Source organism: Panthera leo, chromosome B4 (assembly GCF_018350215.1).
Source record: "Panthera leo isolate Ple1 chromosome B4, P.leo_Ple1_pat1.1, whole genome shotgun sequence".
In the NCBI taxonomy this organism is placed as follows: Eukaryota; Metazoa; Chordata; class Mammalia; order Carnivora; family Felidae; genus Panthera; species Panthera leo.
Genome location: NC_056685.1, coordinates 61,295,668 through 61,311,371, shown reverse-complemented (window position 1 = coordinate 61,311,371; position 15,704 = coordinate 61,295,668). Strand labels below are relative to the sequence as shown.

General features: G+C 34.0%; 1 protein-coding gene across 10 annotated transcripts in view; it reads right to left on the bottom strand.

Moving 5' to 3' along the window:
- CCDC91 (coiled-coil domain containing 91) overlaps positions 1-15,704 on the bottom strand; it is a 347,760-nt gene that overhangs the window by 120,339 nt on the left and 211,717 nt on the right. For all 10 annotated transcript variants that reach the window (XM_042946164.1, XM_042946169.1, XM_042946162.1 and 7 more), the window contains one exon: positions 15,583-15,690. In XM_042946164.1, coding sequence (XP_042802098.1) covers positions 15,583-15,690 — 108 coding nt within the window. The remainder of the gene's footprint in view (positions 1-15,582; positions 15,691-15,704) is intronic.

Genomic DNA, 15,704 nt, shown 5'->3' with positions numbered 1-15,704 from the left:
ATAAGAAGCATTACACATTAAAGACAGTGGAATAATACCTTCAGGAAAAACAACTGCTATAGTATTTTACACAGTACTGGAATTCTTTTCACAAATTATGATACAATAAAAAGTTTCAGAAAAAAAATGTTAAAGTTTCTACTTCATAATTAATAAAGACTATAAGAAGTAGATTGAACTCATGAAGGAGAGAAGGCAAGCAGTAACAGGTAAACAAAAAAAATCTGTAAATATGTGAGCACATCACAATAAAAATGTAAATAATCACAGTAATATTTGGGGGGAATTTAAGGACTGAAACTAAATACTGAACAAGTATGGGTACATGGAGGCAAGAGTAAAAACGTGGTAAAGCCTGTATAATATTTGTCCTTTAGAGAAGAGGAAGGGAAGTATGACAGAGAAGTTGAGACAGTACTTTCCCCCCAAATTTAAAAGGTCTGAAGCAAATATGTCATAATGAAATTGACAGTGTTCAGAACACACTATCCAAGACTCTGGCACCTTGACATACTAAATATTTTAGGCTGAAGGAATGTGAGAAATGGAAGGTGCAGGAAGAATCCTCTGACCTTCTCTTTTTCCCCTGACGTAAGTGGTAAGAACTTCTTGTCAGAAGTGCCCACCCTATACCCAGAAAAAAAGGAGCTTCCTTATTTCTGAAGACAGGTGGATGTCAAGAATCCAAATGAACAGGTCTTACTAAATTGCCCCCAGTTCGCTTTGCTTATAGCCTTTTGTCCTATCATGTTTTTCCATGACTTTCCACTATTCATCAAATCTAGTATAAAAATGCTCAGGTTTTAGTGTATCTTGGTTTTATTTCCTTATTAAAGTTCCCATGTCATGAAAAAAGTACATTAAGTGAATATATATGGTCATCTCTTTGTTAATCTGTCTTTTGTCACTTCAGTTTATAAGGCCCCAGCCAGAGAACTGAGGAAAATATTAGAAAAAAAACATTTTTCCTCTGCTACAAAACCATGTGTTAAATCTAATGCTATGCCTAGTATACTAATTTTGTGTTTGCTTTATTTAGTTACCAAAAATTACAATAAAATGTGACACGGGAAGTCTCAAAATTGATAGAGGAATTTTCCAGAATTTGTATGGAAATTATTTGAAAACATCAATTACCAAATGCTAATGGAAATTGTAACCACATAAAAAAATCTAAGCATTCTCTCAAATAAAAAACCTTAAAAAATAACAATGAATGTGTGAACGATTTCTTGTATTTCAGGATAACGGACATCCCTTTGCATAAAAGTAATCACAGATAACAAAAGAACTAAATCTAGAGATTTTTCCATAGAACTACAGCTACTAGTTATTGAGTAATTACTATATACTAGACACTTTGCTTCACTTAATCCTTATATAGCACCTATTAGATACTACAATTAACTCTAATTTAGAGATTTTAAAAAATAAGTACAAAGAAATTCTATAGTTGCCCTAATCCAAACTACTAATAAAAGATACCATTTGAAGTAGCTTCTTAGTCCACAAAAATATCAAAAAATTACATGTCCTTTCTTCCAACCTATCCCTTTAACTGGTTTGAGGTTAAAAACACCTTAAAAAGTAGGAATAGTAAAAGTAGGAGTAGGGATTCTTTCCTCTTATAATTCTGCAACTTGAAGGATGAGAAAGAAGAAGGAATGCTGAAGATTAGCAATATGAAGGCAATACTAAAACAGTGTCTATCAAAGTTCTCTCATAGATATTACCTGATTTGCCTTGGGCTCCAACTAAATTGTTAAGAATAAAAATTAATAGAGGAGAATCCTGTTAATCTGAATAGTAAACAAATATCCCCACTATTCTCATTATCAAGAAACTTAGAAAACATTGCCCCAAATGATGTTTCCTAATATTGTGGAAACAAAATATTCACAAATACCTGGATTCTTGTTAAAACACCACATTGAAGCCCCCAAATATGCTGGGTTTTGACTAAAAATAGCTAACTATTGCCAATTTCATAACATTCATATATTCTTTTGTCCCAATGGATCTACTGTATCAGACTCTGCAGGAAAGGGAACATTACTAAGGAATCCAAGGGATTTTCATGATAAAGCTAATGTGAGGGGAAAATTACCATAAAGAGGAAATTAAGAATTCAAGATCCTAAAAGGTTTGGCAAAGTATGGTCTCTGGTTCAAATTTAACCTGTAGCCTGATTTTGTAAATAAACTTTTATTGAAACATAGCAATGGTCACTCATTCACATATTGTTTATGGCTGCTTTCTCACTATACTGGCAGAGTTAAAACAGTTTTAGCAGAGAATCTAAAATACTTATTTTATTATCTACCCATTTTCAAAAAAATGTTGCCAACCTTCCCTAATCACAAAATAACACAACAAAGAGTTGTACATAATAAACCAACAAAAGACATAAAATGAAATCATTAACATAATCCAAAAGTAGGCACACACACACACACACATACACACACAAAAACACACAAAGAAAACATGGAACAGACAGAAAACAAATAGCAGTATGGTACATTCAAACCCCAAAGTATCGATAATCACATCAAATGTAAAGAGTTTTAAAAACACAATAAAAAGGGGGTGCCTGAGTGGCTTAGTCCATTAAGTGTCCAACTCTTGATCTCAGCTCAGGTCTTGACCTGAGTCTTGAGTTCAAGCCCTTTATAGGCTCCACACAGGGCATGGAGCCTACTTCAAACAAACAAACAAACAAACAAACAAACAAACAAATAAATCCCACATAATAAAAAGGCAGTGGCTATTTGATTACATAAAAGTAAGAGCCAACCACCCGCTTCTTGTAAGAAACCCATTTTAAACATACAGACAGAAATAGATTAAAAGTAAAGGGGGGAAAAAGTAAAAGTATAGGGGAAAATATATTATTCTGACAATAATCAAAAGACAGGTGAAGAAACTATATTAATATCAAACAAAGCAGATCTCATAACAAACAACATTATCAGAGAAAAGGCATTTCATAGTGTTAAAGAGAAAATTATATTAAGAGGACTTAATCCTAAATGTTTATATACTAAATAGAAGTGTGTCAAAATCACTAGCAAAAAAATAGAATTGCAAGGGAAACTAGTCAAATCCATAAGCACAGTCAGATCTTTCAACACTTGCCTCTCAATAAGTGGCAGACAAGAAGAAAGAAAATCTGTAACAATAGAGAAGACTTGAACAACTCAATCAAAAACTTGATCTAAATGACACTTATAAAGAAACTCCAACAGAAGAATGTGCATTCTTTTCAAGTAGATAAGGAATATTTACCAAGACAGAGCATATCCTGAGCCATAAAACAAACCTCAAAAAAATATTTAAATCACATAATGTTCTCTGCCCACATTAGAATAAGATTAGAAATCAATAAAAGAGATACATGTAGAAAACCAGAAAATATTTTAACATTAAATAACACACTTCTAAATAACCCAAGGATAAAAGAAGAAATAAAAAGAAAAATTAAAAAGTATATTTAAGTCACTGAAAATGAAAACATGCCATTTAAAAATGTGAGACATGCACCTAAAGTAGTACCTAGAAAGAAACATATCACTAAAGGCTTATACTGAAAAATAAAAGTATCAGTCAATGGCCTAAGCTTCTGTTTTAAGACACCAGAATAAGTGCAAACTGAAATCCAATTAAACTAAATAAATAAAATAATAAAGGTCAGAGTATCAGTCAATGATATAGAAATAAGAAAAACACAAAAAATAAAATCAATGAAACCAAAAGCTGGTCTTTGAAAAGATTAAAAGAATCAATAAACTTCTACAAAACTAATCAGGAAAAGAGAAAAATGACAGATTACTAATACCTGGAATAAGATAAGAGACATCACAAAACTTGCTACAGATATAAAAGGACAACAAGAGAATATTATGAGAAAATACATATACATATATAACATAAATTATATATGTATTTGTTTGACAAAATCCAACATCTATTCCCAGAATAAAAACTAGGAGTAGAAAGAAAAATACTCGACCTAGTAGAGAACTTTCATGAAGATATCTAGAGATAACATTATAGCTAATGATGAAAAACTAAATGCTTTCTTCCCATGGTCAAGCAAAAGGCAAAGATATCCTTCCATATTGTACTATTGTACTAGAGGTTTTCAATATTGTACTAGAGGTTTAGCCAGTGCAGTAAGAAAAATAAAAGACATTAAATTAAAAGGAAGATGGAACAATATCTATATTCTCAGACAACATAATTGACTATGTAGAAAATCCAATAGACTCTATCAAAACAAGCTGCTAAAACTCACAAGTGATTTTAGCATCATCACAGAATACAAGACCAATATACAATTGTATTTTTTTGTACAACACGCACTGGATAATTGAAGTTGAAAAAATATAAAAGTCAAAGCAGCACTAAAAAAAGAAGAAATGTGGAATAAATCTGACAAGATGTGCTAGACCTGAACAGTAAAAATTTTAAACGTTACTGACAGAAATTAAAAAATACTTAAATAAGTGGAGCAGTATACCATATTCTTAGGTAACAAGACAATATTGTAAAGTTGTCAATTACATCCAAATAGATTCAACACAATCCCAAGCAACATCTGTGACAGCATAAGAAATATATATTTGGTCTTCATTCCAAGCTCCTATCACAGAGCTTCTAAAAGCCTTGGGATCTCCTTAGAGATAGGAGTAAAAGGAGTATCTTTTGTTATTCACACCAAGCCCCCTTCAATTATGCCCGAGTTTTTGTTAATGAGATGACTCTTGGTGGACCCCAACGTAGCTTCAGAATGGGGCTGTCAGAAGAACCAACCATGTGATTAGAGGTTGGAACATTCAACCTTACCCCCTTCCTCAACCTTTAGGAAGAGGGGAGGGGCTGGAGATCGAATCAGTCATCAATGGTCAGTGATTTAATCAACTATGCCTATGTAATGGAATCCCCATAAAAACAAGAAGATTTAGATAGCATCCAGATTGGTGAACTGGGTAAACTGGAAGAGTGACACACCTGGAGAGGGCACAGAAACTCCACGATACCCTGGCTCCCCCCACATGTTACCCTTTACATCTCTTCTGTTTGGCTGTTCTGAGCTGTATCCTTTATAATAAACTGGTAATAGTAAGTAAAACACATTCCTGAGTTCTGTGAGCTGTTCTAGCAAATTATCGAACCTCAGGAGGGGCTTGTGGAAAGTCTTGATTTATAGCCATTTGATCAGAAATACAGGAGGTCCAGGGACTGAGAGGGGGTTACAGGAGCTCCTGGATTCATAGCCTGTTGGTTAGGAGTACAGAATGCATAGAACTTGCAACTGGAATATGAAGTGGGGTAAGTCTTATGGGAGTAAACCCTTAATCTGAACTTTGCACTAACTCTGGGTACTGTCAGAATTAAACTGACAGAGCACCTGGGTGGCCAGTCACTTAAGCATCTGACTCTTGACTTTGGCTCAGGTCATGAGCACACAGTTCATGAGTTTGAGCCCTACCTCGGGCTCTGTGCTGGTGGTGTGGAGCCTGGTTCAGATTCTCTCCCTCTCTCTCTACCCTCCCCCTGCTCTCTCTCTCTCTCTCTCTCTCAGATTAAATACATAAACTTTTTTTTAAAAAAAGAGAAGAATTAAATTGACTTATACAACAACCAGCAGGGGAATTGGAGAATTGCTTGATGTTGAAACTCACACATTTGGTGTCAGAAATGATATGAGTAAACACAGCTCCTATCATCTCAGCATGCTCTGTGGTAAAAACTGACAGGCTGATTACACAATTTATATGTAAGTGCAAAGAACACAGACTAGCCAGAACAAGTTTGAAATATAAGAACAATATTGGAGGACTTCTGCTATCTGACTTCAAGACTAGTAGTATAGGAGTTATGACATGTAAATGGAACCAATAGAGAGTTAAGTAATAAACACACACATATCTTATTAATTTTAAATAAGGCACAAAGAAAATTCATGTGTGAAAGAACAGTCTTTTTGTTTTTAATTTGAGAGGGAGAAAAAGAGCAAGTGTGAGGAGGAAAGAGGGGCAGAGGGAGGGGGAGGGAGGGAGGGAGGGAGGAAGGGAGACAGAGAATGAGAGAGAGAGAGAGAGAGAGAGAGAGAGAGAGAGAGAGAGAGAGAGAGAATCTTAAGCAGGCTCAGTGCTCAGTAAGGAGCCTGACGCAGGGCTGGATCACATGACCCTGGGATCACGACCTGAGCCAAAATCAAGTCAGATGCTCAACTGATAGAGTCATGCAGGCACCCCTCAAGGACACAGATAATTTTAAAGTAAATGAATGGAAAATGAAAGACCATATAACTAGTAAGCATAACAGAGTTAAATTAACTATGTTATTATAATACAAAATAGACATTAAGAAATACAATAGGAGAATTTAACAACTACAAAATCACATGCATTCAACAATAAAGCACCAGAATACAAGACAAAAAAAACTGACAGAATTGAAAGAAATAGACAAAATCAATTACAATTGGAGAGATCAACACTCTTTTTCTCAGTAACTGAAAGAAGAAAATACAATCACTGCATTTTGAAGAACTGAAAAACATCAACCATATTGACCTAATTTGTCATTTATAGAACATTCTACCCAGCCACAGTAGAATATACATTCTTTTCAAATGTACACAGTATATTCATAAAGATAGAATATATGTTAAGCTACAAAACAGGTCTTAATACACTGAAAATAAATGATTCAATACAGAATATATTCTCAATACAAAACAATTTAAATTAGAAATCAATAAAAAAAAGAAAGCTAGAAAAAAAATCTCAAAATATGGGAAATGTAAACAACACAACACACTTCTAATGAGCACCGGGTGTTGTATATAAGTGATGAATCACTCAATTCTACAACTGAAACTAATATTACACAGTATGTTAACTAACTGGAATTTAAATAAAAATGTGAAGCTAACTAACTTACTGTATATCTCATTGCTTAAACAAAAATCTTAAAGAAATTTTAGAACATCTCAAGCAAAATGAAAATGAAAACATGCCATATTACAATATGTGGAATATAGTCAAATTGGCTATTAGCATAAACGTGATAGCTCTAAAATCATGTATTTGTACTTCCATCTTGAGAACTATAAAAAATAGAGCAAATCAAACTCGAAGGAATAATAAAGGTCAGACCAGCAATGAAATAAAAAAAGAAAAAAAAAAGAAAAAAATCAGTGGAACCAAAAACTGCTTCTTAAAAAAGATTAACAAAGTACTAAATCTAAACCAACTGATATAAATTCCCACTATGAAGAAAAGAAGAAAGGACATCACTATAAATCTTACAAAAGAACAATAAAACACCATTATATTTTTCCGATAAATTTAACAATTTAAGTGCAAAGCAAGGTTCCTTGAAAGACATAAATTACTAAAAATAATAAACAGAAAATTAGTAATTAAAAACTGTCTCAACAAAGAAAATTATATACCTATATGGCTTCTCCAGTGGATCCCACCAAACATTTAAAGAAAAATAATACTATTCCTATTCCAATCCTTTTAGAAAACAGAGAAGGCAGAAATACTTTTTTATGAGGCCAGTTTTACTGACACCAAAACTAGAAATAGGTATCACAAGAAAACAAGAACAAAACCAAAAACTACAGACCTATATTCATCATGAACACAGACACAAAAATCCTCCATAGAATTTTATCCCACTGAATCTTTCAGTATATAAAATAAAAATTTCTCATTAACAATAGGATTTGCCCCATGAACATAACCAGTTTGATATATGAAATTCAATAATATATAACATTACATAAAAAAGAAACACATGATTATGTCCATAGATACAGAAAAATAAATGAACAAAAACTAAACACTCATGATTTAAATAAAACTCTTAGAAAAGTAGTAATAAAAGATAACTTCCTCAACAAATGGCATCTATGGAAAACCGAGAATTAATATTACACTTAAGGGTTAAAGACTAAATGGTTTCTCCCTGAGAATTAGGAATAAGTCAAGACGCTGTCACCACATATATTAAATGTTATACTGGAGGACCTAGCAGTTAAATAGCAAGAAAAAGAAATGAATGACATACAAATTGCAAACAAAGCATAATCCTAAATAATATGGAATACTGAGTAATTTTCAGATGACATTATAAGGTACAGAGAAAATCCTAGAAAACTGACAAAAAAGTTACAGACTTAAAAGGTGAATTTACCAAGATTTCAGGATGAAGAGCAATATACAAAAAACCAATTGCATTAATACACTAGCAAAGAAAATCTGAAAATATAATTTTAAAATTCCATTTATGAGAGTATTCTAAAAATGAAATACTTACAAATAAATTTAACAAAGTATACCTGATCCTATATACTGAAAACCACAAAACATTATTGAGAAATTAAATATGATCTAATAAAATGGAGAAAAACACTATGTTCACGGATATTGTAAGATTCAATATTGCTAAAATGGCATTTTTTTTCTAAATTAAGCTATAGATTATGTAATTCTAATCAAAATCACAACAGGCTTTTTTTTTTTAAATGGAAACTGACAAGCTGAATATAGAATGTATGTATAAGAAAACACTTATTATCGGGGCGCCTGGGTGGCTCAGTCGGTTGAGCGTCCGACTTCAGCTCAGGTCACCATCTCGCGGTCCATGAGTTCGAGCCCCACGTCGGGCTCTGGGCTGATGGCTCAGAGCCTGGAGCCTGCTTCAGATTCTGTGTCTCCCTCTCTCTCTCTGCCCCTCCCCCATTCATGCTCTATCTCTCTCTGTCTCAAAAATAAATAAATGTTAAAGAAAAAATTAAAAAAAAAAAAAGAAAACGCTTATTATCTAAACTAGCAAAACAATTTTGAAGAATAAAATTAAAGTTCTTATACATAAAATTTTAAGACTTACCATAAAGTCATAGTAATAGAGCTGTATGGTATTGGTGTACAGATAGAAAACTAGATCACAGCAGTGCTTTTCATCCAGGGGTGATTTACCATCCCCATTCTTGCAGGGGCCATTTAGTAGTATCTGGTGACATTGCTGTTTTTTGTTTGTTTGTTTTTAAGTTTTAATTTTTTTTTTTTTTTTTTTTGAGAGAGAGAAAGAGCACAAGCAGGGGAGAGGGGCAGGGAGAGAGAAAATCTTAAGCAGGCTTCACACTAAGCATGGAGTCCAATGTGGAGCTCAATCCCAAGGCCCAAGGATCATGACCTGAGCCAAAATCAAGACTCGGAGGCTCAATCAACTGTTATTTTATTTTATTTTTTTTAATGTTTATTTATTTTTGAGACACAGAGAGACAGAGCATGAACGGGGGAGGGGCAGAGAGAGAGAGGGAGACACAGAATCCAAAGCAGGCTCCAGGCTCTGAGCCATCAGCCCAGAGCCCGACGTGGGGGCTCGAACTCACGGACCGCGAGATTGTGACCTGAGTTGAAGTCGGACGCTTAACTGACTGAGCCACCCAGACTCCCCATCAACCAACTGTTATTAAAGCAAGTAAACTAATCAATAGTAGCAAACACAGATCAGTGGTTGCCTAGGGTTAGGGTTGTTGAGGGTGGATGACTGTAGAAGGGCATGAGATAATGTCTTGGGTTGATGGAAATGTTCTGTATCTTGATTGTGACAGTGGATAAACAGGTGTATACATCTCTTAATAACAAGGGTATTTTCCTGCACTTAGAGCATACACAAAAAAGTTGATAGGCTTGGGTGATCCAGCAAAATACAGAATAAACCCATAATCTATTTCTCACAGAATTTACATTCTGGTATGGGATTCAAATGATACTTGTATTTCTTAGGGAAGACACTGGAAGATAATACATTAAAAAATGTATGTTGGGAGGCCCCTTGGTGGCACAGTAAGTTGAGCACCAGACTATTGATCTAGGCTCAGGTCAGATCGTGAGTTCAAGCCCTGCAGTGAGCTCTGCACTGATGGTGCAGAGCCTCCTTGGGATTCTGTCTCTCCTTCTTTCTGTCCCTCCCCTGCTTGTGTACACTCCTGTGCTCTCTCTCTCTCTCTCTCTCTCTCTCTCTCAAAATAAATAAATAAACTTAAAAAAAAGCGTGTTGGTGGCTACTGGACATTTTGACAAGGCACTGCAAGTAATAATATAGATAGTTTATTTTGTGTGCTTGGGTAACATTCCATATATAAATCTGTTAATAGCACTTAAGAGATTTTAAATAGTAAATTGTACATATCCTTCACAGAAATTTGGATTTTACAAGTGCTGACAGAAAGGAACTAAGAAAATTTATGAGTGTTACAATTCAAAAGTATAAATAATATTTAAAATTTACATCTATGCACATATACATCCCTCCACCCCCAGTCACACACACACACACACACACACACACACACACACACACACATGCACACATCAAAATATTTGCTTACCTAATAAAGGTTAACCTCCACTCATTACTTCCTCCTTCTTGGGTACTCTGGTCTATCCATTTTTTCTTTTTAAATCTTTAGTCTTACTAACTTGGCTCTTGCCCATAAGAGCAAGTTTAAATGAGTTCAACTTCTAGGCCAAAATACAAGGAGGATAAAATTTCCCCTTCATAGCTCCTTCTACCTACAGTGTGCTGTCTTATTTTAATGATCTAATAAGCTTTTCAAACACTTACCTTCTGTTTCTATTTTTTCATCTTCTTTTTTACTCATATGATTATCTACTTCGATCCTCCACCATTCCACTGAAACTATTCTTGTTAATGACACTTTCTTGTTGTCATATCCAGCAGTCATTTGTAAATCCATACCTTACTTACTTATTTTACATCATTTGAAAATGTTAACCACTCACTTTTTTGTAAAATGCTCTCTTCCTGTGACTTAGGTATACTAGGCATTTGGTTTCTTCCTTTTTCTCTTGCCAGTTTACAGTTTCCTTCATGAGCTCTCTTAGCCTATCCATTATTTATTGAGGTCCTCCAGGACCCTAGATGGAATTTATTTTCTCATTCTATATATCCTCTGGTCTCATCCACAGACATACTTTCAATGACCTTCTATATACTTCTATATACTAATTAATTCAAAACCAGATTTCTCATAGTTCTAGACTCTGTATTCAACTCTGTTATGCACTCTGATCTTGTATATTCCACAGGCACTATAAACTCAACATGTCCAAAACACAAAATTTTCAACCCTAACCATGCTCCAGGTCTTAAGTTTCCTATTTCACTGCACTGCCAAAACCAAAAATCTGGTCATCATCCACAAAAATATATTTATGTATATAAATACATATTTATGTATATAAAATGTGTGTGTTGGTGTGTGTGTAAATATATCCTTTATCAATCAACATTTACTTCCTCTTTTTTATTCCCACATATTCTCTGGTTTCTGTTCCCTTAATATGACTCAGAACCATGAAAATCTCTCTTTCCCACGCACCCACCTTACTTTGGGCCACCACCATTCTTACTTGGATAACTGTAATGGCTGTTTAAGAAGCTGTTATGTGCTTCTCATACTGTCTTTCATCAATTCATTTTTATAAACTTTAGCCAGAGTAATTATAACTAAAATGTAAATCCAAACAAATGTCACGTCTCTAGTAATGTCTTAAGGACCCAATTTCCTGTCAGACAAGGGCCTTTATTATCCTTTCTATTGCATAAAATAATCTTTCATTTGGCAGTCTTAAATAGCCTCACCCACCCTTGCCAAGCATTTATATTATAATCTCTCATTTAAAGGATTGTGAATACGTTATTCCATCTACCTCTCTCATGCTAAGTTCTCAGTTCTGACCTCACTTAGACCCATGAACCCTGAGAGAACTCATCATTAGTCCAGTAAGTCTTCCCTTACCCTATATGAAGGACTACATACCCTTTAATATAACATAATTATTTATTCTATCATAACTTACCATAGTTTTACAATAATGTCATGTTTCCACCTGCTTAATAAAAGGGCTGTGTCTTGCTCATATTATATTCATATACTCCAGCAGAATGCCAGTCATAAAAAAGGCCCTCATTAAATAAGGAAGAGAGAGAAGGACAAAAAGTTGGTCTAGCATTCAAATACTAGATGAGGCCCCAAGACAAATGAATAAAAATTTAAAGGCCACTTTTTTAAATCAAACACAAGATAAAACATGAACTACAAATAAGTAGCCTTTCTACTACAGACTGGAAATTAGAAAACGTGAGTCATAACCTTGGTTCTGGGAGGAGCCATACAAATGATCTTGACCAAGAATAGCAAAGATGATAATAATTCAGCCAATACCAGCTGAACACCTAGAATGTGCCAAGTTCTATTCTAAGCACTATGCAGGTCTGATGTCATATAATACTCATAGCAATACTATGAGGTGGGAATTACTTGTATATACATTTTACAGGTAAGAAAAATGAGGCACAGAGAGGCTAAGGACATTCCATAGTACACAGTTAAGTGACAAAATCAAGCAGTCAGATTTCTGAGCATCTGCTTGAAACTACTCTGAATATACTTGCTTTTCCCTTAAATTCTCAATTTGAAAAAAAAAAAAACAATTAAAAAAGGGAAAGGTATGCATGTGTACACACACACACACACACACACACACACACAGGCTAAATTAAATTATTCCTAAGGAACCATCCAGCTATTATTCTTGTTAAATTAAATTTATTAATTTCAAATTTCAAATGGCATCTATGAAATATGATTAGAAAAACAAGTGTGGGATGACCATTTATATACCTTATGTGATTTGGCCTACTAATCATATCCCCTTTTAGTGTTTGGTTTTTAAATGGCATTTCATCACACTGAATATCATACTCTAAATATCCTGAGGTAGTCTTAGACTGTTCTTCACCAAATGTTTCCAAATCGTCGATGAACATGGGATATCCTTCTGCTTACTTAGGTTATTTTTAATTTCTTTCAGCCTGTTTTGTAGTTTTCAGCAGACAAGTCTTTCACCTCCTTTACTCCGAGGTATTTTATTCTTTAATGTGTTATTGTAAACTGAATTGCTTTCTTAATTTCTTTTTTGAATATTCATCAAGAATGTATAGAAATACAACTGATTTTTGTGTGTTAATCTTTTAACTTGCAACTTTGCTGAATTCATTTATTAGCTCTGTTATTGGCTATTTTCGATAAGGCATTGTAAGAAAAAGACAAATTCAGCAATGAATTCACAAGAAGAAGACAATTCATAAGAATCGAATTACAGGTAACAAAAAAAGTTCAGAAATTTGAGGACTTGCAGGAATAACTATCTTCCCAACGTCAACTTATAAAAAGAAACAACTGAGAAGGTCTCCAAGCAACAAAAGGCCAACTACATTCAATCTTACAGCAAGTACTGAATCAAGTATATGTTAGCTACACCCACTATTAAGGATGCAATGGATTAAAATGTCTCCAAGCACAGACCTAATAAGCCTATTACTGTTACTGTCCTCTATATACTTTCATTTGGAACAAATGGTCTGGAGAAAGAGACTCCTGGAATTTCTTAAACCCATGCTTGATAAACAAAGTTATCTTTAATCAGAAAAAGAGAGAGACATAGAAAAATGGGCAACCATAGGGGTAAAATCATATAAACAAATTAAATGTAGGAAGTAGTTCCCTAAAATAACTGTGGGTTTACCTTTCACAAATGGAGCTGATTGTAATCAAACAGATAAGGAGCCAAAAGAACCATTATTCTGAACTGCCACAATCTGCCATCTAAAGTAACCCATGTCTCCCAATTTTCTACAGTCAAAAAGCAGGCTAAGAAATGGCATACTCACCAATACTCATATTAGATATTGCCAACAAAGATATTGAAGAATTTAAAACCTACAAGATCATGAAGAACAGTGGACTAGAAACTCTGTCCCTAAAGCCTAAACAGAATCATGGTCAATCAAAGAGCAATCCTATCCCCATAACACACATTATTTAATCTGTCCATTGAGATTTTAGAATTGCTACATACTAATGACAGCTGTTCATCTGATTCTTCATCCTTCCTACTGAGAGTGTTTACAGTAAATACCTTTATCTTGCTACTATATACTAAATATGTTGAAGGTAAACAACATGTATTTTAGTTTCTAGTTCTTTAGATCAAAAGGGACTATATATCTGGACCTGATAATGTATACACTATGGTACATCATTCCCTACCTATCATCCAAAGATCCTGGACTTTTGAGCTTGAGGCCACAGCTTGGAAAGAACTTTCAGATTTTCTCCCAAGGAGACAGGGTAAGCAAATTTGCCAGTAAGATGGAAACTGGGAATATTTGGCAACCATAAGAGCCAACTGTGGCATAATTAATGCTGTTTACCAAATATTTCCTGTTCCCTCCCTTTCATATTCATAGTAGGATCTCACTACCTGACCTCATTATGATGAAGTAAAGCACTACTGATATAAACTGAGAGTAGAAGCGTCATTTCCAGTCCAGAATATTTAATTACTGGTAGGATATTTGGGCTTCTATTCATTCTGCAATGTTAAAAGGTATTGTTCCACATAGGAACTACACTAGGGTGAAGACAAGATGGGACTAGGGCCCAAGACATTGTATCTGTATCTGTAGCATGAGTAAGATATAAGTCTTTGCTGTCTGAAACCAGAGAGACAGGGCATAACCTGCCCTGCCCTGGCTAATACATGCTTTATGCTATTTCACAGTTCTGTGACCTTAACTCTTCTCCATGATTTTTCTCTCCATTCACAAAATCATACACTTCATAGTTCTGGTGACCTAGTATTTCGACACCCAAAAGAGTATAGTTGTTATATTAAATTTATAAAATTCCCTATGTATTTCTTCTTCCAAGCCATTTATTAAAATGACACTGAAAAATATTTAATAGAATTGACCCTAATCTTGGTAATAGGGTAGCATATTTATGTCTCCATTTAAATTCTACACCTAACTTTGTTTTCCAAATTCTCAGTATGCTTTCTCATGATATAAAAGAGTTCCTTTAAACAAAGCTGGTTTTATTTTCACCTACCAAGTTTTATGTTATTTACAAGTGTTTCTGGGAATTTCTTGAATATATTATTTACACTATAACACCTCCATAAATGCTCAACTGATTGTTCAATGTAATCACGTCTTTATGTCTTCTAAGACATTAAATCAAGAAAAGAAACAAATTTAATGGAAAAATTCAAATAGAAACCAATGTCTATATGCAATGAAAGGTAACTTAAACATAAATAAGTACTTTCAAAAATGCAAATATTATTTATAAATCTCATAGCACTAAAGATCATTTCACATGCCATAATACGTTCACAGTCATCTCTTTGCCTCTGTTATTTGATGAATAATACTGTAACTCAGAAATTAACATAAGAATCATTAATTTGGTGGAAAGCCACATATTTTAGGCCTTTAGCTCTATTTTTAGTCTTTCATAAAATTCCCAAACTTTAACATTGAGTTTACATAAGCATAGTTTTTTCCTCCAAAATACACCAAGGAAAGTAAATGGCACGAAACTGAATAAACAGTTATAGAGCTCTCAGGGGAGGAGAGTCAGAAAAGTATAAATATATAATGGATGTGCAATTTTATTACCTGAGTATTTAACAACTCTTCACACTTGTGTGCTTGTTTCTCAATTGCAGAAATGTACTGTTTTTCAATAGCTTCTACTTGTTGCTTAACTGAAGACTGCAGTAGTGCCTAAAAACAAGCAA